Below are 27,736 nucleotides of genomic sequence, written 5' to 3'. Positions count from 1 at the left end.
CAAAGCTGCAAACACAGTGCAACTGACGTTTGAACTCCATTTCCTTCCACTCCTGCCCTACTTATTAGGTTGCACAGAAACAATAAAAGACCAAATGAATTATAGCAGGACTGCTCTAACTTGAGAGGTAAGGGTATATTTATTTATAGTCCAGGGTCAAAGCTACTTCCTTAGATTGTGAACATCTTAAGAACAAAAAGTATCTAATACAGTGTGAAATATAATGGTTCATACCTAGTACCATTAACTAATTCAAAACAGAAAGGAATGAATGACTGCAAATTTTTGATGATGAAGAAACCAAAGGTTCCCTGAAACTCTCAGTTTGAACCAAGGTCATTCGACATCATTAGCCAGAGTGTGGCTGCAAAGAGAAACCAGGAAGTGCTGAGTCATCGTGAGCATATGCAACATCCTCGTCAGCACTTCTGGTGCCAGATTCAAAGGTATGCGTACTTCCTTTGACCTGCTAATCTTCCATCCTTTTCTCAGTAACCTAGGATAGGTCATGGAAAGCTAACTGCCACCAAGTTGAGAAGCAGCATGAACACTAACAAATAACACTACTTAACACTGTCAATTCTATATGCTGGTCTCTAGATATGGCCATGAAAATAGGTTGTTTAAAAATATATATGTGTGTGTATGTGTATGTGTATATATATAGCATTTACTATCTGTCAGAATTAAGCCATTATACCTCTAGTTTCCAGTAAGTCAAGATAGTTTCCTCTTCAGATAATCAGCATGCCTTTGTCAGCATGCAGTTTATATGCATTTAATTTGCCAAGCAGGTCTTACTAAAACAGTCAAATCCAAATGATCTTTGCATGACTGAAACACTTGCAGTATTAGGTAGAAAAACTATATAATAGGGGAAGTAACACCCTAGAGTCAAAAGGCTTGTAGTCTAGTCCTGACTCTGCCAGCAGACAGTTGACCTTGAGCAAGTCATTTACATTCTTCATCGTCTGTTTCTTTATCTGCAAGACGGGAATAACAATCCTCCCCCAGTCTCCTTCACTGCTGCTGTGAGCATAATTATATTAACAGCACTTAAGAAGTAGACAACTGTCATGACGAAAAGAAGTGATGAATTCATTACATATTTTTTTAAAAAACAAAACTTCAGTCTCAGGCTAGCTTCTATGCATTTTATTAGAAACATACAATAATTTTACTGGATTTGAATGTTTAAGTTGTCACCCAGGTTGGTAGTGACATAAGAAGATAAACTGTAATAATAAGTAGATGGGCAGAATTCAATAGTAAAGGGCTACATAAAAGTATACTTCAAAAAAGGCAATTATAAGCTGGGTGCAGTGGCTCACGCCTGTAATCCCAGCACTTTGGGAGGCTGAGGTGGGTGGATCATGAGGTCAAGAGATTGAGACCATCCTGGTGAACATGGTGAAACCCCGTCTCTACTAAAAATACAATTAGCTGGGCGTGGTGGTGCGTGCCTGTAGTCCCAGCTACTCAGGAGGCTGAGGCAGGCGAATTGCTTGAACCCAGGAGCCGGAGGTTGCAGTGAGCCATGATCACGCCACTGCACTTCAGCCTGGTGACAGAGCGAGAACCCCCACAGTGCCCCCCCAAAAAAAAAAAAAGGCAATTATGTAGGATAAATATCACAATAATACATTATTGAGAGAAAGAAAATTTGAAGTAACATAAATAATCAGTACTTTCTCATAGAATCAGCATTTTCTCATAGAATTTCCACAGGTCTCCAGCATTGCTTTCTGCAGTATTTTACTCATTGGACATTCTTCAGCTATATAAATAAGCATTGTGAAGGAGCCTGGGATTAAACTACAGTTACAATGTTGCATCTACTAGAAATCCTGAGTGCTCAAACCCCAAAGGAGCAGGGCACTTTAGGCATTCATTTTTTTAGTCTCTTCACCATCCTTGTACACTGAGACACGTGGCTAAAAATATTTACGCCTTCCCTACTGTGTGTAAAAACAAAACGAGAAGATTCTTTCTTGGACTTTGACTCTCAGAAGGAAGAACAAACTGGGGTGGCTTCAAGTGAACAGTCTTGAGATTAAATGTGGAAATAATTCTAGCACCTGAAGATGGCAGAAAGTGGCATTCAAGACGACAATGTTAGCAAACATTTATTGAACAGTTCCTATGTCCATAGTACCCACGCCTTGCCCTTGCAACTACTACCTGATATAATGTCACACTTACCCAGAGAAAAAGTAGGCAGACTTGAGAGATTCCTAATGGACTTAACCATTTTGTCCAAGAGAATGACAGAGGCACATAATATTAGAATTTGAAGAGGATTTTGTCAAGTTCAGCTACCAATCCTATGAACAAAACTACCCCCCTTCAAAATATTCTGAAGGAGAGGAAGAAGTAAGGCAACTATGTACTTGACAAGTATCAAACACTTAAAAGGGCCAGGCACTACGGCTCATGCCTGTAATCCCAGCACTTTGGGAGGCTAAGGCAGGCGGATCATGAGGTCAGGAGTTCGAGATCAGTCTGACAAACATGGTGAAACCCCGTCTCTACTAAAATATAAAAATTAGCTGGTCATGGTGGCACGTGCCTGTAATCCCAGCTACTCAGGAGGTTGAGGCAAGAGAATCGCTTGAACTCAGGAGGTGGAGATTGCAATGAGCCAAGATTGTGCCATTGCACTGCGGCCTGAGCAACAGAGTGAGACTCCAACTCAAAAAAACAAAACAAAACAAAACACTTAAAAGGTACCTAACTTCAGAGACATCACTTAATACGTGTCCTAATTTTACAAATGAAGAAATTGAAGCTTAGACGTAGAAGCATAATGGGGTTAAGACACACAGTCATGTGGTAGAACTGGAATGTGAACCCACATTTGACCTCCTCTCTTAGGTAATCAGTAATATTCAATAATCAATAAGTATAGTGTTTGTTATTTCTGAGACCCCATGTGTAGCCTCAGACTTTTAATTTAAATTTTCTCACTCAATTTTTTTTTTGAGACAGGGTCTTGCTCTGTCTCCCATGTTGGAGTCAAATGGTGTGATCATGGCTCACTGCAGCCTCAAACTCCTAGGCTCCAGCCTTGATCTTCCCACCTCAGCCTCCAGAGTAGCTGGGAACACAGGTGAGTGCCACCTTACCTGGCTAATTTTCAGGAAATATTTTTTGTAGAAATGGCGTCTCACTATGTTGCCCAGGCTGGTCTCAAATTCCTGGCCTCAAGCAATCCTCCCATCTTAGCCTCCCAAGGTGCTGGGATTACACACATGAGCCACTGTGCCTGGCCCACACTCAAACTTTTTAAGATGACAGCACAGTACGTTTCACAAGAATATCATATATTGAATTACTGAGCTGTGGTTCATAAATTTGTTCATGGTTTACCCTACAGACATTAACCACTGCTCAATCATTTCTAATAACGTATGTATAAAGTTGATGCCAATTCACAATCACCAGAATTTATTTATAATTGTCATACTAACTTGGTGATCAGACGCTCTTCTATGTCAGAAACAAAGGGCGTATATGTAAGTTGACTGCAGTCTTCTGACAAGGAGCAATTTTCTTCTAAGTAAGTTACAAAACTAAATTCCCAACCTTGGTCTGTATACCCATGATCTAAAAACTTTTTTGCCTTTCCCAACAGTGGCCAAGAAAACATGCAATTGATAGTAATTCATGACTTGGGATTTTATTTCTATGTAAAATGGGATAATTTTTAAGGACCCCAAAGTCTTTTAAATCACAAATCACTTTAGGGTAGCAATCTATTCCTACCAGAATTCGTTTACTGGAATTACAAAGTAAACAACCGTGAAAAGAAGATGGAGGTGAAAATCAAGGTTGTAGAAAATTTGAGAGGGAAATAGAAAGGGAATCATACTGCTTGCAAAAAAAAAAAAAAAAAAAAAAAAAAAGCACCAAAGCTTTCTTCATTCAAGCAGTTGGTTTTGTTCCCTAACTGGTCCCCCACATATCTAAGTGCAGTGAGTACATTCCCAACTCCTACTGCCAAGTTAAAATGAAAACGTTCTCAGTCTAGAAATGATTGAGGTGGTTTTCTTTAATCAAATTAGAGCAGCCAAATGTTCCTTTCAAAGGTAACTGTCTACTCTGCAGCTGTATGCAAACTACCACATCAAATGTGAGGGAAAAAATAGCGATAGAATTGTGTCCTTACAGTACAGAGCTAGCTGCAGAGATGGAGAAACAAAAGCATTTGTACAGTTAAGAATTACATTCACAGTGAGCTTCCAGAAATATGCTGACTTCACAAACTGTGAACAATGTATTGAAACTTCCAGCACATAATTAGCTATTTTGGGGAGGGGAGGAACGTGGGGGGAAATGCCCCCTTAAAAACGGCTAAGCAGATACCTTGAGTCATTTACCATCCCAACCAAAGCTTCTCAATGAGAAACATTAAAAGACTGGCTGAGACTTCACAGGAAAAAAACGTCTCATAGACCTTGCTTTTTCACTTCCTGTCTCCATCAAAAACACACCACAGTGAGTAAACTTGAGTATCCTGCAAGCTTCAATTAAGCTTGTAATGATTCATTTGCATGCAGAATTTATTCTTTTAAATAATCAGACATGGGAATTTCCTGCAAAGAATTAATTCATAGTGGGCTTATTTTTTCAGTTTGTTTCCCTGAAGAAAAATCAATTGGCTAACATTCCCAATATGATGTCAAATTAGCTTTTCTATGTTACAATTTATATCAGCTGTTGGTTTCATGGATGGTATATCAATTAACTTTTCTATGTTACAATTTATATCAGCTGTTGGTTTCACGGATGGTATATCAACAGTATGAAAACCTAGAAGATGACAATGGATTTAGATAGCCAGGTGCAATCAGCAACAGAAGAATAAAACAATGTTCTTTCTTCAATTATGGATCCTCTCCAGATGGTTATACTGTCCCCAGACTTAAGGAATGTGGAATAAATAGGGGAAAAGTATATCTCATGTGATCCCAATATTTCTCCAGAGCAGTTGTTCTTAAACTTTTTTGCTTCTGGTGAAATTAGCAGACAATTTGTTTGGTTCACATGCCCTTTGACACTACCCAAATTTAAGAACTCCTGCAAAACAAACACTTCCAGCAGGTAATAAGCAATTCTTGAGCTGCAGCCCTTCTGCTCCCAACCAGGAAAGCAAACTGAATTGCAAAACAAACAAACAAACAAACAAACAAAAAAGACATTTTAATTATTCAAAAATTTATTTTAAGAAATGTATCAGATAGACTTCCAGTTCAAAATGGTGGACCCATCACAAGTATTTGCCTCCATTTTTTCTCAGTAAAATAAATAAACCCATAATTACAAAAGGGCGTCCCACATACACAAAAAGGAGAACATTTAGTAAATTTGCTGGGTGACTGAAAATAAACAGAAACAAGGTGATGGAAGAAGTCACGAAAGAGACAGTGGTCTCCAAAGTGAAGAACATATAATCAGAAGATGCATTAAGAAAATACCTTCTGTTTTTAGGTATTTTGTAACTCTTCATTTCAAAATCATTATTTTTATTAAATATATAATAATATATCTGTATATGTACATAATTTTTATAATTCAGTGAATATCAGTGACATGCTCAACTATTTTTACTAGAAGGGAGGCCACTGCCCTAGAACAAGCTATGAGGGCACTGTGGAGGAAGCAGAAGCTGGACTACGAGTCAACAGGTGCAATGGAAAAATGGAGGAAGAAGGGCAGTCATTTATTCCCACATTCAGGGGATTCAACTGAACGTCTGTATATAGGATAACTGCACCAGTTAGCATTCCCATTGCCATCCCTGTACCTAAGATCTTGGAGTAAACCCTTTCTTATCATGACATTTGAGAGTTTTTCCACATCCTGACAACCATTTTTGCCAGTCACCCAAAAGTAAAGTCTGTGAAGCATACTCCCATCCCAAGCTTCCTATGCCAAACAACTCTCCCAAAAATTTTACTCAGAAATGAGAGCTAGCAGGGAGGAAAAGATCCTATTTAATAGTCTTACTAGCTAACCAGTCTTTATAAAAACTAATGGACATATAAGGCAGTAAGGGAGCAAGAAGGTCCAGACTTCTTACCTAGAAAGTCCAGACTTCTTACCAGAAACAACTAGAAACTAGATAAACATATGAAACAACTGTTTTCAGATACTGGACTGTAGGTAGTACAGGACTGTGATCCCTGAGAGAGGGGAAACAAATGAAGTGAGCCCTAGATTGCCCTAGCTTTCTGTTTGGAGGCAATTTCCAGACCACAGGCACAGGAAGGAGGAACCTCAAACAGAGTTCTGTAAATTCTGTAGTCTTGTCCAGCTGGGTAGGCAGAGATCAGAGTAGAGAAGACAAGGAGGCCAAAGTGGCTAAAATTTGGAAGACATAATACTGAAGAGCTCCACAAATCTAGATGGGGTCTATCGAGTCCCTGGCTGAGTATTAAGCTACACATGTGGAACTTCATGAAGTCAGGCAAAGGAGAGCTTCTGAGAAAAGATCACCAAGGAGTTGTAAGATGAATGATTCCAGAGCTCACAGAGGGCAGAACATGTTTCAAACTCCTCACCAGCCAAAGAGGAGAGACTACAAAAGAGTAATGTCTTAGGAGGGCTAAACTAGCCTGGAAGCAAAGCCTACATACACTAGATCCTCTCCCCAACAACAACAAAAGAGACAAACTAAAAATAAGCCATGGAAGTATAAACCTGAACCACAAGTAACTTTACTGCCTGCCAGAACAAAATCCAATTCTCTTTAAGGAATAGAACAAAATCCAGCAGTTAATGTAATATTCACAATGTTTGGCATCCAGTAACACATTATTAGACATGCAGCCATACAGAATATGACCATAAGCAGGAGGAAAATCAGTCAATAGAAATAGACTCAGAAATGACAGAACTTATGGAATAGCAGACAAAGAAATTAAACTATTATAAACATTACAAAAATGCCCAAGGCCTTAAAGGAAAACATGGACACAGTGAGGAGAAAATTGGAAATATATAAATGAAGAAACAAATGGAACAAGTACCAAGATAAGCTATATGCTGGACCAAAGCAAGTCTTACTATCTTTAAAAAGTATTAAAATCATACAGAATTGTTCTCTGATCACAACAGAATTAGACAGAAAGATATCAGAAAAATCCCTTACATGTTTGGAAATTTAAGAATCCATGGATTAAAGAATATATAACTAAAAATGGCTTCAAATAAATTGAATGAAAATTAAGCCACAATATATTCAAATTTGTGGGAAGATGCTTATATTTGAAGATCTAAGCTTCTATTTTAAGAAGCTAAAACTAAGAACAAATTAAACCCAATGTAAGTAGGAAAAGAAGATAAAGACAAAATAAATATCAAGAGACCACAGACAAACAGAAGTGAAAGTTAATGAAACAAAAAACTGGGTTATCATCAATAAAACTGACAAAACTCTATCTGCATTTCAAGATAAAAAGAGGAAAATGCAAATTACAAATATCAGAAATAAAAGAGTGGACATCACTATAGATTCTACAGACATTAAAAAAGATACGGAGATAAAGAATCTATACTAAAAAACTACCCCCCCACACACAAAAAAACCCTAGAATAGACAAATCCCTTGAAAAATACAAATTTATAAAAGATGATCTAACCTATATGGTCTCATATGTATTAAGAGAATATAATTTGTAGTTAATAACCTACTCAAAAATAAATGCTAGGCCCAGATGACTTTATTAGTAAATTCTATTAAATGTTTAAGAAAGAAAGAATGCCAATCCTACACAAAATCTTTCAGAAAATAGAGGAGGCAGAAACACTTCTCAACTCATTTTATGAAGCCAGCATTACCTCAAAACAAAAATCAGAGTTATTATAAAAAAAGAAAATTATAGACCAATATCATTCATGAATATTCTTAACAAAATTTTAGCAATATATAAAAAGGCCGCATCATGACCAAGTAGGGTTTATCCCAGGAATGTGAGCTTGATTTTAACTTTTAAATTCAATCAGTATAATTCACAGCAGAATAACAGAGTTTAAAAAAACATATAATCAATTCAATTCTTCAGAAAAAAACACTGACAAAATTCAGTACCCAATCATGAAAAACTCTCGAAGCAAACTAGGAATATAACGGAACTTCATCAATCTGTTAAAGGACACCTAGGAAAACTCACAGCTAACATCATACTTTAGGGCAACAGTCTGAATCGTTTTCTCCTTATTATTGGGAACAAGGCAAAAACATCTGCTCTCATCACTTTTATTTGACATTGTACTAGAGGTTCTAGCCAGGTCAAATAAAGAAAAGAAAAGAAATAAAAGATATATATATATATATGGGAAAGTACAACTGTCTATTCTCAGATGATGTGTCTGTGTATGTAAAAAACCCTAAAATTTACAAAGAAGCTACCAGACAAATAAGGGAGTTTTTTAGATCACAAGACACAAGGTCACTATACAAAAAAGACTATAGCTCTCAATGATAAACATTTAAAAAGAAAAAACAATGCCTTTTACAATAACTTCCAAAAACATTAAATGTAAAGAGATAAATTTAATAAAATACAAGCAAGGGCATTACACTAAAAGCTACAAAACTCTGATGAGAGAAATTAAAGACCTAAATAAATGAAGAGATACACCACGTTCGTGATCAGAAGTCAGTGTCAATTATCTATGCCCTCGCCCTAATTAATAGAGATTAAATACTATCCCAATCAAATATCAGGAGAATTTTTGTGTTAACTAACAAGCTGACTCTAAAATTTATATGAAAATACAAAAGAACAAGGGCAACAACAATTTTGAAAAACAAGAACAAAGTTGGAAAATGTATACTACCTAAGACCTATACATTATAGTAATCAAAGTATGATACTGGCAAAAGGATAGATATATAGATCAATGGAAAAGAACAGAGAGTCTAAAAATAGGCCCAAATGTATATGCTCAACTAATGTTTAGCAAAACTGCCAAGGTAATTCAAAACGAAGAAAGCATAGTATTTTCAATAAATGTTGCGGAAATAGCTGGATATCCATACAGGAAAAATGAACCTGAACTCTTACCTCAAGCCACACACAAAGACTTGACTTGAATGCATCACAGATCTAACTTAGAAGCAAAAACTATAAAATTCTAGAAGAAAACATAGGAAAAATCCTATATGCTCTGGAGGTAAACAAATATTTATTAGGTAGGATACAAAAAAGCATAAACTATCAAAGAAAAAAATGATGAATTGAACTTAGGTTAAATTAAAATATTCTGTTTGACATAAAGCATTAAGAAAATGAAAAGGCAAGCCAAAGACCTGAAGAAAATATCTGCAATCCATGTAGCTGACAAAAGACTGCTCCAGAACATATAAAGAACTCTTACAATACAATAAGATAACCCAATTTTTAAAAATGGTCAATTTGAACAGAAACTTCCCAACAGAAGGTATCAGAATGGTCAATAGCCAAATGAAAAGATTTTCAACAACATTAGTCATCAAGTAAATGCAAATTAAAACCACAATGTGTTATTAGTTCACACTCACTATAGGATGACTAAAAATAAAAAGATTGACAATATCAAGTGTTCAGGAGGATGCAAATCAAATGGAATCTTTATACACTAGCACTGGAAATGGAACAACCAGTTTGGAGAAGTTTAACAATTTCTTAAAAATTAAATACACAATTGCCATACCAGTCAGCAATCTATCTATAGGTATTTACCATACAAAGGAAGCATATGTCATATCAATACAAAGACCTGTACAGAAATATTCACAACAGCATTATTCATAAGAACCCCAAACTGGAAACAACAGAAATGATCATCAGCAGGTGAACAATAACAAATAACAATAAACAAATTGTGGTAAATCTATATGATGGAAAATGAACTACTCACAACAGTCAACAACATAAATGAATCTCAAAAACACTATCCATGAAAGCCAGATATAATAGAACATAATACTCTTTGATACTGTGTATATGAAACTCTAGAAAGGACAAATCTAACCTATAATGACAGAAAGAAGATTAAGTTGACAGGGGTCCTGGTAGAGGGAGGAGATTTACTGCAAAGGGCCCTATAGGATAATGGGAGTATTTTAGATATTGATTGTGGTGGTGGTTAGTAGGTGAATAAATTTGTGAAAACTCATAAAAAGCACACACTGAAAATGGGTGTATTTTACTGTATAAAAATTACACACCAGGCATTTTAAAAATCCAGCCGCAGGAAAAACAAAAAGTTAACCAAAAATCTAAACACTGACAGAAACAGAGATAATGTGGAGGACTTTAAGAAAATTCACAACAATTCAGAGAAATATTACAGAAAACCAGAGGAGGATGTTTTAAAAACCAACAAGTGGAGAACAAAAAATGATGTTTTGAAGTTAAAAATATTAATTACCAGAGTAAATTCAGTAGACATTTGGAAAATAATATAGAAATTTCTTTAGAATACAAAGCAAAAACCAGAGAAAAGAGATTAGAAAGCAGATTAAAAGAAGAGACACAGAGATCCCAACTGCAAGATCAAATATCTGACTAACAGAAGAACCTTGCAAAGAGAATAGAACAAATTATGAAGAAGAAGTCATTAAAAAAAATAAAACGAAGCAAATCTACACTTAGAAAGATTCTACAGAATGCCCAGCAAATTAAATGGTCGGGGGGAGCCCATCATAGGCAGACATAAAATATTTCTGGAGAACACAGTTTGTGATAAAGGCAAACGTGGCAAGAAAAAATAAAAAGGCAATTAGAAACTCCAGGAAAAACAAAATGATACAAGAAAGTCATGGCCTGAATACAAAGTACACTAAAATAGGGTATATTTTAAACAAGTGATGCAGAATAAGAAAAGAGAATCTAGATGTCTGTTTTTAAGAAAGAAGGACTCCATCAGCTTCATAGGGTTATAATGTTGAACCTGGAGAGAAGGAAACATATAGGCTGAGTATTTGGCCTAGCACTGAACTCTCTATATATAATTAGAAGAATGTAAGTGCTGAGGCCGGGCGCGGTGGCTCAAGCCTGTAATCCCAGCACTTTGGGAGGCCGAGGCGGGTGGATCACGAGGTCAGGAGATCGAGACCATCCTGGCTAACATGGTGAAACCCCGTCTCTACTAAAAATACAAAAAACTAGCCGGGCGTGGTGGCGGGCGCCTGTAGTCCCAGCTACTCGGAGGCTGAGGCAGGAGAATGGCGTGAACCTGGGAGGCGGAGCTTGCAGTGAGCCGAGATCGCGCCACTGCACTCCAGCCTGGGTGACACAGCGCGAGACTCCGTCTCAAAAAAAAAAAAAAAAAAAAAAAAAAGAAGAATGTAAGTGCTGTTTACCAGTGTTCGACTTGCAAGGGTCAACTTTTAGAAAAAGCAGGGAAGCCTCTGTTGCAGTGCAGAACAGAATGCAAATAAACAATTTTAGCAAAGTAGCTGATAGAAATTGTGATGTTAAAGGGAGAACACAGGTGGAAGAAAGGTTAGGGGGATACAATATTCTCCTCTTACTAAATGGAGAATTAAGAGATACTGCCTAAAGTGAAAGAACAAAAAAATTGAAGTTTAGGGATATTATTTGAAATTATTATATGAAATAAAAATATCCCTATCTCACAGAAAGTGAAGGAAATACACAGTAGTATTAACAAGCTAAGTTCTCATTTTTCAGAGTAGAAAGTCAATAGATATTACTGAGGTTTAAATATCAACAACTAGAGCAACAGCATATTATCTAAATTTATGGATACCATAAACAGAAGCACTAAAAACAGACAGTGAAAAGAAGTTGTATCTGAGTAGTGGGAATAGGGATAGTTGGGGCAGGAGCTTTGCCTTTTTTGTCACAAGCCCTTTCATACTACTTAGTATTGGTATTAATGTCATGATTACAAAAAACCTGGGGGTGGGGGAGTGGAAATTATTTAATATTCCTTCCATTAAGAGGTGGTGTATGTCTCTACCTCTTGAATCCCTGGGGCTTTGAACTCAAATGTAAACAACAAAATGTGGCATAATGAACACTGCTTGTTCTCAGGGACACTAACTTTTAGAGCCATGAGCCAACATGTATGTACGTTCAACTATTCTGAAGCTTTGGTGCTGAATGGAAGTCCAGGCCACCTGGTGTAGGTCAGTATAGATGCTCTGTTCAAAAACCCGAGCTCAGATCCCAGCCTTTGCCAACCAACTTGCATGAGCCACCAGGCTTGAAAGTGAAGACGCCTAGATTAATCAAACTCCCAGTTTTTGAGTCATTTCCAGCTGACATCCCAGACATCTTGGAACAGAGATATGCCATTCTCACTGTGCTCTGTCTGAATTCCCTGCCTGCTAAATTCATGACTATAAGATAATGGTTGTTTTAAGCCCCCTACATGTTGGGGTAATTTACTACATAGCAATATTAACCAGAAACATTGCTTTAATAGAAAAATGTAATTATTTTAAACAAAAAGCTGCAATTAACTCTCCTTACCTGCAAACGTTGGTACTCTATTAACAACTTCCTTGCAACATATCTGACAATTGACCGGGAACACCGCAAGTTTTTTTTCTTTTCTATTCTATTACACCCTCTCTTCCTTCCTTCTTTCCCTTTCTTTTCCTTAATTCTTTTATTACTATATGTTATATAAATTATTTATATATATAATTAGTTTATTGCTATGTAATATATTAGTGTTATCAGTGATGTCACAACCCATTATGTGATCACAATAAACTATTCTAAGCAGAGGAGGAAGGTGCTTGGAATGGTAGCCCCAAACAGGAGTAATGGGACAAGATTCATAATGGGACTGACCACTTGGGCTTCACTGCTTGTAAAGGCAGCTATAGCCATTTATATAAGGCTCTTTAGGGGAATGTATGTCAGTATTTTAACATGACATACGTATTACATGGGCATCCCTACTTGTAAGGACGGCTATGGCCATTTATATAAAGCTCTTTAGGGAAAGATACAATATGACTCTTTAGAAGTCATATTTTAATATAACTAATTTTAGAGTAAAACAAAAATGAGCAGTCACAGCCCAGAGAATCTTAAACCATGTTCACAAATTTCCATCAAAACATGTAAATTGATTCTGCAAAAACTGACATGATTTAAAATATCACTAAAATATCACTTAATATTGGCATAAAATTATGTTCATAATTTAATGAAAACAGTAGTGGAAGAATTAGCTTAGAAAGGGTATATCTCAGTGTCCAATCTACTTGCCAATCATTACATTATTAAATAACTCCTAATTCCTAGGTCAGAATCCAATTTACTACCTATTAGAGACTATGTAATTTTGAAGAGTTTTAAATGCAATACTGAGTGAATAGAAAAATAAAATATCTAATAAATTGTAGTGTTAATTTACATTTTTACTGTCAATAAAGTTGCTGTGAAAACAGTAATCTTTAGTCATGGCTTAACTATTTATTCAGTCAGTCGTTTACTCAACTGATATTTACCAGGCAGTGTTCTGGATGCTGGAGATAATGCAGTGAGCAAAATCAAAAATTCTTGCCCTCAGGGAGCTTATATTCTAATGGGAAGCTGACATTCAACATTAATCCACACAAATATTCAACAGGCAATTGAGTGCTAGGCACACTGGGCAATGCAAAAATGATTAAAATAAGGTGCCCAAGAAAAAGCAGACAGCAATGCCATTTTATTTTTGCAGAATTGTAAGAATGATAATCTGAGTTTACTCATTCCATTAAGCACTGGTTTGAGGGCTTTCTAAATATGGCAGAATTTTCATATACTTTCAGATCACTAGGTTTCAGATTTTGAAGTTTATCAAGAAACAGATCTACTCGCTATCCCAAGTTCTCTTACTGTTTTTTCTATTTTCTCTCTCACTGCTACCTTAACTTAGCTTATCTTCTGCCACCTCCTTCCCTTCTTTTAATGAGCATGTTGTGCTTTCAGATACATAAATACATTAAATACATCTCTAGACCATTTTCTATTTGCCTAATGATCGATTCACCTCTTACTTTTATCAACTAAAGTGAAAAAAGAAAAGAAAAAAAAAACTTATACCATCTTTCCTAAACAAAGATGCTTCTCTTGACTCATCTCAAAAGTCTAGTTTTTTTAGGATTGGATTGGTACCACCAAGTCAGTCACATTCATACAGCTCTCCTTGAAATCAGTTCCATCACTTTGGGTCAGTCAACACTTGAGGAGTAATGAATGTGAAATAGACTTATTCCCTTCACAAAACTTTAGCTGAGAACCCAAGGGGCATCAGTTCTAGTCTAATCAGCTAGAATTTAAACAGCCACTGATTAAGTTCCATGGGCTTAAAATAATTTGTAAGAATAAGCAGAATGTTACAACTCTTCTTTTGTGTCTTAATACGTTAAAAAAAAAAAGTGTCATTTCAAAGAAGCTATGTTCTCCCAGTTCCAGGGAACTTACATTATTTAAATGTATTTCATTCATGATCGGCACTGGGAGTCCCTTCTAGCCCAGTCTCCAAATCTGTCTCCTGGTTTCTCATGGTTCAACAAGAAAATATCCCATTTTACCCAAGGTTATTTAATAACTTTTAAAAGTGATTCTACATGGTTGAAATGTATATCAGCTAAAACTCCCAACTTGAAATGACTCAGTCTCTTGGGTTCTTCTAAAAAGTTTTAAAATGTACTGGTCTGAGTAAACTAAACTTTTAAACTAAAGCTTAAAAGTCTACCCTTGAAATGCAAAGATACCTTTTTTTCAGAAAAAGTTCTTGTTATTTGTAGAGACAGGGTCTCCCTATGTTGCCCAGGCTGCTCTCTAACTTCTAGGCTCAAGCGATCTTCCCGCCCTAGCCTCCCAAAGTGCTAGAATTACAGGTGTGAGCCACTGTGCCTGGTCTTTTGTTTTTCTTGTTGTGCTGCTGGAAAGGTGTGAGTGTTAATGTTCCTAACTTTATACTTTGTACTTTCTAAAAATAAAAGTATTTTAGGAAAAATAAATGTTTTTTTCCTAATCATTAGGAAATTCTACCAAAGAAATTATGAGATTACTTTGCCATAAAAGGAAACAAAAGAAAAAAAAGAAAGCAAATTCACTAAGATTAGTGCCCCTAAAGGAGAACTGCTTCATTGCTGTGAATAGAAATCTTAATGATTTAAACCGAGGATACAAAACAAAATTTTAAATGTCATAAGGCAGTCACGCCATAGGAACAGCCTCAGAAAATAAACAAGCAGAAATTCCGATGTGACATAAAAATGAAAAATTCTGTTTGAGATTTTGAAATTAAAAAAAAAAAAAAGAAAGAGAAAGAACAAGGAAAGAATCCAACTCCTCTCTGGGTTAATCTGAAATACAGAAGAAATCATCAAGCTCCCATCAGTTTTGACAATGTGTTCTCAGGAGCATTTGGTCCACAGACACTCCCACAATAAACCCATTAATAAACAGGAAAGAGCACTGGGTAAACACAACACCAATATCCAATACCCAAATGAAAGATTATATTTTACTTTAATTATTATAAACTCAATACACATCTTTTCAGAAATACTTAGCTCCATTCATACCTTCACAATGTGAGGTGCAATGGAAAGTGCTACCAATCAGTAATACAGATATCTATGTACATGTCAGTTTCTTCCAGGAAATTAAAAACTACTTGAGAGCAGGAATTCATTTTGTTAATAATACCTTATATTTGTATAATATTGGACCTTTGTATATATAATTTCATTTGATCAGAGTAAACTACTAAGGTCTCAAGAGTAGTAGTAATTCCTATTTCATTGTGGGGATATGGCAGCCAAGAGACATGAGGAATTTACCCTAGGTCACTCAACTATTAAATAATAAGTAGAGGAATCAGGATAAGAATCAGTTTTCTGACTCCTAGTCCACAAGCAGGAATTTAAAAAACTTATTATTATGGAAAATTTCAAACATATATAAATGCAGAGACACTAGTACAATAAAACTCCACAGTTTCAACAGTGATCAACTCATAGTCCACTCTTATTGCATGTCTACCCCATTTTGAAACAAATTCCAGACCTCATACCATTTTTTTGGTAAACATTTCAATATGCACTTTTTGTGACTGCTGCCTTAATCCCATTTAACAAAGCGTTGAATATAGCAGATGCTCAAAAATACTTGCTGAATGCTAGAGACCTCACCTGTATTTTCAGACATGATTACTCATTTCTAACTAAAAAAAATTAAATTCCGAATTTCTAAATGACACATATTCTGTCATTCACAAATACTTATTCAGGGTTACAAGACGCCAGACATCATGCTAAATGCTTGGGATACTGCAAGGAACAAGACAATACAATCCCTTCTTTCAAGAATCTTGTACTCCACTGTTCTGCATGTACATGTGCGTGCACACACACATACACACACACACACACCCCCCAACCATGTGTGTCTTAAGAAACTGGAATGAGTTCAAACTGGAAGAATATTTCTTAACTAAACCTACCAGTTTGTCAAGATGGAATCTAAATTCTCTGTACACAAATTATGAATAGGAGTAGAAGACAAGGCTTAAATGAGATTCAGAATCATCTTTTATAGAAATTATTAGGACGGTTTTACCTAATTCTGCTCTAACAGGTTTTCCACTATTGAAAGCCAAAGAAATTAAAATTAATGGGAAAAATAAAAGAATTCAAGCAATTGATCAAAATGTATTTATAATACCTTACTTTCTTACATTTGAAATGTTCAAATTATTTTCAGCTTTTACTGAATGTATGCTCATTTCCTAATGTTAATGTCTTCTTTGCAGTATATAAATTAAGTCCAAGGTTGCACAGTTAACTATAAGAATGAATTACTTAAACTTTAAAACTCACTTTCATATAAACTGTACAGATTGGAGTAAAACAAAAATGAAACTTCCTTTTTTCAGCATTTCCTAAATTATTTCCCAGGAAATCCAATAAGTATAATCCAATATACAGATCCATTCTCTCTCCTTGACACTCCGTAGTATTAACATTATTTCACATGATAGAAATAATTCATATGGTGTCCTCCTTTATAACTGGACCCCTTTTCAATGATTTCACTCACTTGTTACATATGCACCTTATATTCACTGGATATAGGTATAAACGGACATGATCACAAGACACTCTCTGCCTTGAAAAGCTTACAAATGGGGTGTGAAAGAGTAGAGAGTCAGAAGAGGTCTGTCAAGGGAGTTAACATTCCATCTTACCTAACAGAAATAATATTAGGTGGTAGATATATGCTAAGTGCCATACAGGAGGTCCAAAGTTACCAGGACTCAAAGGAAGCAGAAATGTTATCCAAATCGAGGTATTAAGGAATACAGAAAAAAGAAAGTGACGTTTGAGGTTGGCCCTGAAGGATAAGCAGAATTTCAAGTGGAGAGTGGTGCAGGAGAGGCACATTCAGAGATCTGTTCAAATTAAAGTTACAGACGTGGATGGCAAGAAATCCATTAGGGCAAATGGAGTAGTTCATTTATCTGTAGGATACACATTAACAAATTCAGAGGAAGAACATGAGAATATCCTGTCAAAGCCGAAGCTAATACAATATTGAAGATAAAAAATGGATAGTCAGGAAAAGTTTAAATATGAGTATTTGAAGACTCTTACTAAATAGACTTCACGTACGTATGCCTTACAGTTAATATCCACAGATCTCTCAATGTCAACAGTCCAAGATACTTGCTAATGCGGTATACAACTCTAAAAGTGAAAAGTGCTCATCTAAGGGGTTTAAAATTTAATTTATTCAACTTAATTCAATCAATCAGGAAACATATATGGGTTAACTAATGGTTATGGATACCTTGTTATTTATGGATATAAAATACACAATCCTGGTCCTCAAGTCAGCAAACATAAAGTCACTAAACTGAAAATACTTTTACATCTCAAGGGATTTTTTTTCTGGTATTTGCAATGACCATCAGTCATCCTCTCCTGCTAATGTTTAATATAAACCTCTGTCTGAATCTTAGCCGTCCTCAATCAGTTTATATCTACAATGCATATAATCACAGAATAAAACTGTTCACTAATAATCTGATAATTTTTTGCATTCATAAAACAACTCAAATTTTATTATTATTAAACAGATCAAAGGGAGTTGAACTAGGTTAAATCTAAGACTTCTTCCAATTAAAAAAATCCTTATGCTGTGATTCTAATTCTACTGAACTAAATCCTTTAGGAAGGCCAGAGAATGGGAATAATTTAAATGGTTACTTAAATTACAAAGCCAGTAGATGTCCAAATTTCGACAAACTACTATAGACAAAGGAGATGGTCAAAAATGTTTCATAATAATCCTGACTCAAATGGACTTCCAGACTACCAATGTACACTTGCACAGATTCCTGCCTCATGCCTTACGGTCCCCCCCGGTTCACCTCTCAGGCAAGAGCAGCTACATGTACAGCTGGTAAAATGAAAATGAGGTATGGCAGCAAACTGGTGATATTCAAGACAACTACCTAGCAGCTCTTGGAAAAATCTTCTCTCTGACTGCCGGCCTGCCTGCTCCACCAAACCTAGCATCTATGGATCATCACTCAAATGGTGACCTTCATGTAAGAATGCTTGTTATCAACCACTGGTGCGTTTTCAGTGGTGCCTCCTGGATCTTGGACAAGGCCCAACATCATACACACTACCTTCTCCTGTTAGCAATTCACTGACACCCAGATTTCATCTCTGCTGTGTTCTGTTACATCAAGAAGCTCGGAATTAATTTACTTCCTATGAAGACAGAGCAACTCATCTGAACCTCAAGAGAAAGAGCAATAGTGTGATTAGTTCCTCAGGAGGCACGGAAAACACATATTTGCTTATGTGTCTGATGGTTGTTATGCCATCTAATTTTTAAGTATTATGACGTTTATTTCATTAACCAGAATGTTATATAAGGTGCCAGAGTCACATTATGTAATATTCCATTCATCAGACAAGTACTAAGCATTTCAATTTTTCCTATTCCTCTTTGTCTAAAATGAATTCAATATTAATGAATTACCTATATTATTTACCTGTATTATCATTTAACTATAGCTATTTTAAATTACTATAATTAATTTAAATTATCATAATTATAGCACAACTTCCGTAAAAGAAGAATTTACTAGAATAATACTTTTGTAGGGATAACTTCAGTATGGCATACTGCAGAATTCAGGAATTTCCTGAATTGTTATTCACTTATTGTTATGTCATTTATTCCTGGCAAACTGTCACTTTTGTCTACATACAGTTCATTTTTTCAAAACTAGAAATGTACTCACCTGATTTAACTGCTTTCATCAAACAAAAATTGCTACTTAGTTTTAAGAACAAGTTAATAACTTTAAAATGGCATGATAGACAAGTAGCTTGACCTCCAGAGTGTCTTCCAACCCTAATATCCATGGTTTTACAATGATGGGCTGTATGTATGGTGTGTTTCCTTCTTTAAAAACTTTCCTAAGAAATCATTAATAGTGAGGCATTTGTTTTTTTAAAAAAGAAATAATTTATTTTTAATAGGAACCTATTTGCATAAATATTCATTTACCCATGTCTTAAACATAGGAAAATATCCCCAAAGATATTCAAGTTTATACAAGTTTTCCTCTTATAGACCTTTTTTGTCCTTGATTCCACAGAGAGATTCTAATAATTCTATGTTGATAATAGTTGTATAAAAGGGATGTAACTGCAATGTCAAAAATTCAGCATTATCAAGTTCTTCTGCAGAAACAAAAAATGAGCAGAATACCACTGTGAAAATGTTTATTTACTAAACAACCTTGATAAATTAGAAACTTTTCAAGGAACTCTCAGAGACAGAAAGAAGAAACATACTTTTAACATACTGATATTTAAAAGGAGAATTAAACTCCTGCTTTTCCTGCTTTTATTGAAAAAAGCCCTAGTAAATGTATTATTCAACCACACAAATAGCAATTTTATTCAGAAGGATTCTCATGAACTAATCCAATTGAAGACCTGGCTTTACAGAGTCAAATATGTAATGTTTCCTTCACCCTGTTAACAATTAGGTTTTCTAGAGAAAATCATATTTTTATTCACCTTTTATGCTATATATTACTAAGAGCTTTAAAAGAGAGAGAAAATTAGAAAACTCTCCTTGAATAATCATTAAGCTTTACAGCCTTTTCTTTGGGTTTTTTGTTTTGTTTTGTTTTTAAAGCAGTGACTAAATATTCTAATTATAATATTTAAACATCACAAGTTTATTCACTGATACGTAATGACTTTTAGTTTCCAGAGGCAATACTTGAATTTGAATTGCTTTCACTGTTACACTAATAAATTTAATCCCTAGAGACAATACAGGTAAGCACTTGCTTGTATCTTTCTTACAGCACATGATCCAGTCATGTATCAGGGTTATGGTGATCATCTTATTCCTTCAAACATGGGAAGAACTGCTTCAGGAGTAGCCAGGTGTGATTTACCCAGGTATCTTTCCCAGCACCTAGCCCCATGGTTTCTAAAGCACATGCCCTTCCTAAATCCTTTCTGAATAAATGGAGCTCAAATGTTTACTTATATTAGCTATGTGTCAGTATCTCATATAGATCAATCCCTATGTCCCCAAGGTAAAATTTAATCTTCAAAAGGCACTTGATTCTGATTAGCCTTTTGGTTATGTTGCCTACTCAATCAGGAAATTCCTGGTAACTGGATTATCAGAAATATCTGTTCTATAAAACTGGTTAAGTATAACAAAACAAGGCAATTAAAATAAAGATGAGTAAATTTTTAAAGAGAAGAACGAACTGCTCATCTCATTACAAGGCAAGTTCTACAAGTGCAGAGACTTTTCCAGGCTTGTTCATTGCTATATCCCCAACTTCTAGAAGAGTCTGGCACATAGTAGACCCTCAGTAAATATGTGGTGAATGAACTGACTGCTGACAAAACATGCTATTATGTTATCTCTTGTTTTTAGTTCAGGCTGTTAAAACAGGATCCATTTGTGCAGTGCAGAAACTCCAACACAGGTTCACAGTGAAGTCTTATTCTGGCAAAGGTTCCAGGATTTGGGATTACCAAATGTAAAAAAAGAGTAAATTTACTTCCCACACACTGACTGGCTGATCAAGTGAGGGCCTGGGATACATCAAGTGCAGGTAAGCAAGAATTTCAAGTCATTATCCCTGTGCATGCAGGCAGTACCAGTGCCAGCAATAACAAGTCAGCTTTTCTGGCAAATCCACCAAAATTAAATCTTAAACTTTTGAAAAAACTAATATGTGTATTATGCTCCTGTTAGCTTAGAGGCTTAACTATCTGTGGGGAGGGCCTATAATTATGATCAATTACTTACGACTTGAAGGTACTTATAAAAGCATCTGCCCTTTTAAGAAACCATTAAAGAACCAGGCTTAAGACTGTAAAACTAATCCTAGGGGCAATAATAAATCACAGGTTTGGGGACCCAACTTTGACAACTCTCCCTTGGAAAGAAAAGAATTGCTGTCAACTATCCTTATTTCCTGACCCTGTCTGAGCAAATATTAGCAACCTCTAAAATCCAGAATTCTTAGTCTGGCCAAGTAAGTCATGGGGACCAATGGTTGTTCCAAGACAGAGGCAAAAGAGAAGAAATAGGAAGGAAACAAAAAGGGAATGAAGATCTGTAGCTCACGAGGGTGACATCATCAATAATTTCCTCAAGTATCACTGAATTTCATGGCTCGGTGACTGACAGTCTTTTCTGACATCCTACAGGCTAATTATCCTCAAGTAGCTTCTTGGTTCCAGAACCTGTAATGTCTGGGTTTGAATACGATTTGTTCTACAAAAAAGGTCAGGTGAGTTGACTCCTCCCTGCAAAGTTGCTCCATGGCAAGAGACCTACTAATCTGCTGAAATGCAAACAATCCTTTAGATATCTGAAGTACTTTTACATTTACAAAGTGCTTTCACATACACCATGTCATTTTATTCTCACGACTTCAACAGGTAGGTGCCATCATGTAAAAGGTGCCACTTAACATGTAAAATAACTTCAGAAAACAATGCCTTTGTCTTCAGTTCATAAGTATATCCTCCTGAAATTCACAGTACAGAATCCAAGTCATGGGTCGTTAGAAACGTCTAGAAACACATCAATCTCAGGAGGATAAATCAAGAGAATAGGATGGATCAGACAAAATCTACAAGCACAGTGGCAGAAAGTGTGCCTCTGTTATAAGAATGGCGTGAGCTTTGTAAACAATAGTGTTATACAGGGGTGCCTCTGTAGTACCTCTGTGTTGGAGGGACATTATTCATTCATACACATGATAATGACCCTTAATTGGATACTCCATAGGTAACAGACAAAATAAAACAAGAACTTTTCGTCTTAAAATTGTAGTGGTGGAATTCATCCTTCAGTATGTATTCAGGTGATTCCTCTGGGATGACAACTGAGTTACAGGGGCCTAAATGTACCCTCCCCTTTTCCCTCCAATATCACAAAGAGCCCCCAAAAGGGATTTTGTTGTTTTTAACAAAGAAAATACACACTAAAAAAGTCATCTATAGCTTTTTAATATATAATCTCATCTTCCAAAACACTCATTCTCGCAATCTCAGTATCTTTTGTCCTTCCTTCACTAGCTAAAGCAGAGGTATAATGCGGTTCCAACTTCATAACCATTTACTGCCTTATTTATGTATTTATGATTCTTTGATGCTTTCTAGCTTCAGTCTAAACTGAAGAGAACAAAGCACCGCACAAATCACCAGCCTGGGAAAAGAGGAGACAAGTTAAAACCTCCGAGGAAGATTCTGTAGCGACTTGGTCTCTCTGAGTCTGTAGAGAGTTTGGTATTTCAAAGGTCAGTCTTGGGTCTCTCCACTTTGATGACTAATGTTAAATTGTTTGACTTTTTACAAAAATATTTAGCTGTGCTTATTTACATAATTTCATCCTCAGCGCACACAGTAGGCATGTATTTGTTGAACAGAAGCCCTAAATGGATGAGAAAAAAGATCTTTCTGCTACACATTTTCTCAAGATCGAGAAAAGTAAAATCACAATCCAATTTGTAGAAGTTTTTGTACAACCCAATTTGTAGAAGGCATTCCTTTTTAATGTAAAGCTATGCATCTCTGTTTAAAAAGGAAAAGGATGACACAACCAAACAATGTCAACCACACAATGGGGAAATTCCAGGATCACTAAGAAAACACCATTATCCTAAGTCACACATTTTCATTTAATACTGGTTACCACGCAGGAGAGAGTAAGAACTGCTGTCTCCCCACTCACTCGCACACCCCATCTGGGAAAACCATGGGCAGAACATTTATGATCTAACCATCCCACATCTTGGACTCACATTTAACCCTTTGGAGAATTAGTCTAAAGAGTATGTCCGCCCAGAGATATAAAGTAAAACAGACACAGGGATAACAGTTTTGGAAGAAATTTTTATGACGCTGTTTGAAATTGGGCATCAGCACTCAAACTCCTTAGACCACCAGCAGTCATTCTTATTACGCAACTTTAATAAAGAGAAACTGAGAGTATGACTGGCAAAAATATTATGATGTTTCTGCATCTTCTTAACCTGATTTACACTAGGCTCCACCCATAAAGTTCCCACTGATTACCACACAGCATCCTCATTCTCCAGTCTCACCTACTAGGTCTTTCAAAAATTCCCCAACGGCATGGCCAGTAAAAATATGCGGGAGCTAGCGGGGCATGTCTCCGGTTGGCTTATCCTGTCCCTAAAACGCACCCATCTCCCCCGGACCCTCCTTCAGGGAGGGCACGGAGAAAACGCTTCTAAGTTGCACAGCTGCAGGGAAGCCTGCGCAGGTCATGTTTTTTGACTCGTCTTTCGGCTCGCTGTCTGGCAAGGTCACCGGTTCTGGCTCGCGGCTCTGTCGACAAAACTTAACTCTCACTCTGTAAGATCAACAAGTCGCGCAGGACCTCCCCAGTCGCCCTCTGCCCCACACCTTTCTGGGCCTGAGGATTCCCGGCTCGGCCCTCCCCGCGCGCGCGGCCCCAGACTGCAAGGGCGCAGCTCCCTGGCTCACCTGACCACGTTGGGGTGCTCGAAGGTCTCCAGGTGCCTCAGCACCGCCACCTCGCGGATGGTGGAGAGCGGCATGCCCTCCTCGCCCGTCTGCACCCGCACGCGCTTCAACGCCACGAAACGGCCTCCGTTCTTCAAGTCGCGGGCCTTGAACACCTTCCCATAGGCGCCCTCCCCGATCTCCGCCACGCATTCGTACTGCTGGTCAGCGCGGCACAGGCCGTCCTTCTCCATGCCGCCTGGACGCCGCCCGGCGCGTCGCCGCTGGGGCGGGCGGGGGGTGCGCTCAACTAGCTGGCGGCCGCCGCTAGCCTACTCCGGGGCTCCCCGGAGATTGGTCTAGCTTTCCTTGCTCCCTGCTGGCTCAGGCGCTCGGGCGCTGGGGCTCTCGCGGCTGCGGAGGCTGGATGGAGCGACCTCCCCGCGGGGCTGGCGTAACTCTGGTGCCGCCGCCGCGAAACTCCGCCTGCAGAGTCGCTGCTGCCGCCGCCTGAGAAGCGAGCCGATCCCTCCTCTTCCCTCCCCGAAGCGAAGTCCTCAGCACAGACAGAGACGATTACATAGCCTCTGCCCAAGGGCGTCTCAGTCCAGAATCATTGCACCTAAAGGAGGAGACGGGAGGATAAGAAGAAAGTGCAATCAGACAGCCCAGAAGCCTTCCTCGGGGTTCCTCCAGACTCCCCTCCTCCTCCTTTACGAAGCCTCCATCGCTACCCTCCGCGCGCTCCTGCCCTCTCCCAAGCCGCTTAATCCTTCCTGGTTCCTCCGAGAAAAGCGAAGTTACTTTTCTTTCCCTGCAGGGCTGAAGCCGTCTTCGCGCGGAGAGGTTGCAGGGGCCCCTCGGGGATGAGCGAGCGGCGCGGGACGCAGTGGAACGGGAGGGGGCGTGCCGAGCAGCCCAGAGTGTGCCGGGAGCGCGGGGGAGGGGAGGCGCCGGGCACGTCAATGTCACGGCTTAATATTTATCCCTATATCATTGTGTTGCGTCGCTACCCTCCCCGCCTCCTGAGGCCCGGACGTGCAGGGAGATGGGGTCCAGGGGTGCCGGAGGGCGTTCAAGGGTCGCGCACAAGCTGGAGCGGAAGGACTGTGGGTCCATCCGTGTGGGGCCGCAGAATGTGGGTGGGGGCTCCCAGGACCCTGTAACCCGATGCTGTGAGTGTGCGAGAAGGGGTGGTCAGACATCTGCTCAGAAATTGCTTCCTTTCTTTCTACTTTCAGTTTTTCTACGAGGAGACATTTAAAAACGACTCGCATACACAAATGGTCTCTTTGGGGTAAAGGAGTCTCGGTTGGAAACGGAATTCTCTCTCCGACTGGGAGGACCTCCCTGGTGGAAACCTTGGGAAGACCAGCCATCTGGTCGGGGAGGGTTGGGGCTAATCGGGGGTGGGCGAACGAGAGGTCCTGGGGGAGGGGAGACACTGTCCCCCACGGGATCCCAAGGGTGGGAGAAAGGGGTGTTCGTCACAATTTCGCTTGTCGTCTTCTTAAAGAATAATTTCAGGAAGAGGATAGCTTAATCGCGCCTCGTCCTGAAGTTTTAAATTGATTTCGACCTGAGCAAAACTCAACCTCTCTTTCAAAGGGTGGGGGGTGGGGGGTTAAACCCTGCGCCTCCAGGGGTGAGAAACAAGGTCTCTGCCCTCGGGGCCCGGACTCGCGAACCTTTTCCCACTCCCAGGACCACCCCGCTGTAGGTAGCGGAGGTGGCTGCCCCATTCCCTCTCCGGCTAAAGGCCGGGTCCAGGCTGCAGCCGGACGCCCCCGGAGCCCTCTGCATAACAAAGCGCCGGAGAAGGGTACCCTAACTTTCCCTCCCCATTCAGCAGCTATCTGGGACCTAGGGAGCCTCCCTCCCCCACGGCCGCCGCGGCCTCGGCAGGACTTTCACCACGCTGGCCGCGTGTCCGGAATTCCCGGGGCACCTCGGAATTACCTGCCTCGCAACCGCTGCCCCGCTCGCCTTTTGCCAGGAATTAAACAAACGGCGCGACCCCCACGATGAGCGCGTGGAGCGGACCGCGGCGAAAGCAGAGCTTCTGGCACTCACTCCATTCAGAACTTTCCTTAAAAGCCGAGGAAAGAGCCCCCAAGGACTGCCCGGGCGTCTGAGCCAGGTCGAGGGCCACACAGGTAGCCGGGGAGCCGCCGCCGGCCGCCCAACCCGCCTCTCCTGCGTCCCCCCATCCCCCTCCCGCTCGAGTCTAGCCCCGGGCTCCGCAGCGAAGGAAGCGTCGGGGACGTCCCACCCCCGCAGGGAACTTCGCCTGCTGCCCCCGCCGGGCCCCGCACTACCCTGACTCTCCCCCCACTCGCCCCCCAGACGGTCGGCTTCGGCGGAGAGAAACGGGAGCAGCAATGCCTTTTCCCCCCCTCTCCTCCACTTTTTTTTTGTTGTTGTTGTTGCTTTCCCACGCTGGCTGAATGTGACTTGACCCCATTTCAAAAAAAGTTTGACATAGTGCTTCAACATTTCCGCATTCCTCCGCGACTACAAAGGCTGCAGCCGCCTCCTTCTGCTTTCTGTCTCTGCTCTCTGTCTTCACACTCAATGAAATCCTTCATGCGCCTCTCCCGAAGCCTGCCAAGCACCACAAGGGTCGCCACCAGCACGGCAACAAGAGGCCACACCGGGGACCGCGACTCCCGCGTGTGCGCACACGCAGATGCGCCCATATGCACACGGACGGGCGCCCTGCGGGGACAAGGGCTGCTCACCACGGGGCGTGTGTTTAACTCCAATATTTTAAATGATAAAAGTAAACTTGGAAACTAAAGCAAACGTGCGTCTTCGTGGGGCTCCAAGCCTGGGCACCGGCCGGCTGCGTGCACTCTTCTGTGCATAACACGCCCGCAGGAAGCCTGCGTTAACATTTATCTCGTGGAGGGGAAGGTGGAGCCCACACCCACACCTCAGCGAGCTGGCGAGGGAGTTTTCGTGGGGGAAATGCAAGCACATTCTCCAGCATGGAGTCCCTAGAGGCAGTGCATTTTGAACCCTAAATGTGAATTATTATGTGAATGTCCGAGTAAAGTTCCAGTTCCGTTTGGAGAAACTGGATGAGGAGTGTTCTGTGTGAGTGTGTGTGCGCACGGGTACGTGGAAGCAGGATCTCGGTGTCGCGGGTGTCCCTAGCGTAGGATCTCCCCCTCTCGTCAGATTAGAATCCTCTAGCTCCCCAAAACTGGCCCCCATAACCAACGCCGTCTCAGTTCGTAAGGGGTTAACCAAAGCCGATTCCAGGGAAACACAGGTCCCCCCCACCCCCCGCCAGCCTCCACTTACCCCACCCACAGTTCTGCCTCGGACCCCGGCCAATCCCCCATATCTCCCCAGGGACCCCCCACCCCGCAGCCCACCCACCCGAGCGCACAGCTCCTCACCTGAGGGGCCCAGTCGCGTCGGGCCTCCTGAGGGGGCTGCGAGTGTCAGTCGGCTCTCCGCACGTGTCCGCGGCCTCGCGGAGCAGGTAATCAGACTCTGGGGAAGGAGTTACCAGCACTCTCTCCGGCGAGGGGGTGGGCACAGCGGCGGAGGGCGGAGGGAAGGCGGAGGGCGCCGCCCGCGCCGCTAGCTGGGGGCGGACGGGGGCCGCGGGGCTCTGGCCGGCGCTGGGGGCCCCAGCCAGGGAGGCAGCGGGGGCGACCGCGCGGGGTGGGGGCAGGGACCCGAGAA

The 27,736-nt window shown here is 39.8% G+C and overlaps 1 protein-coding gene across 5 annotated transcripts in view; it reads right to left on the bottom strand.

Moving 5' to 3' along the window:
- CDK6 (cyclin dependent kinase 6) overlaps positions 1–27,536 on the bottom strand; it is a 238,151-nt gene extending 210,615 nt beyond the window's left edge. For 2 of the 5 annotated variants that reach the window (XR_012432667.1, XM_015447745.4), the window contains exons 1-2: positions 27,445–27,536; positions 24,059–24,659 (exon numbers count right to left, since the gene is read on the bottom strand). Coding sequence is in view for 4 of the 5 variants with exons in the window: in XM_015447745.4 (XP_015303231.1) it covers positions 24,059–24,291 (233 nt within the window). In the remaining variant the exon portion in view is untranslated. Of the gene's footprint in view, positions 1–24,058; positions 24,900–27,444 lie in introns of those variants that run through there. The other 3 variants (XM_065542349.2, XM_065542350.2, XM_065542348.2) reach the window with 3 other exon arrangements.
- Between the last annotated feature and the right edge of the window lie 200 nt (positions 27,537–27,736).

The sequence above is a fragment of the Macaca fascicularis genome, chromosome 3 (genome assembly GCF_037993035.2).
Source record: "Macaca fascicularis isolate 582-1 chromosome 3, T2T-MFA8v1.1".
In the NCBI taxonomy this organism is placed as follows: Eukaryota; Metazoa; Chordata; class Mammalia; order Primates; family Cercopithecidae; genus Macaca; species Macaca fascicularis.
Note: the sequence above shows the minus strand (reverse complement) of the source record. Positions and strands in the feature narration are given on the sequence as shown.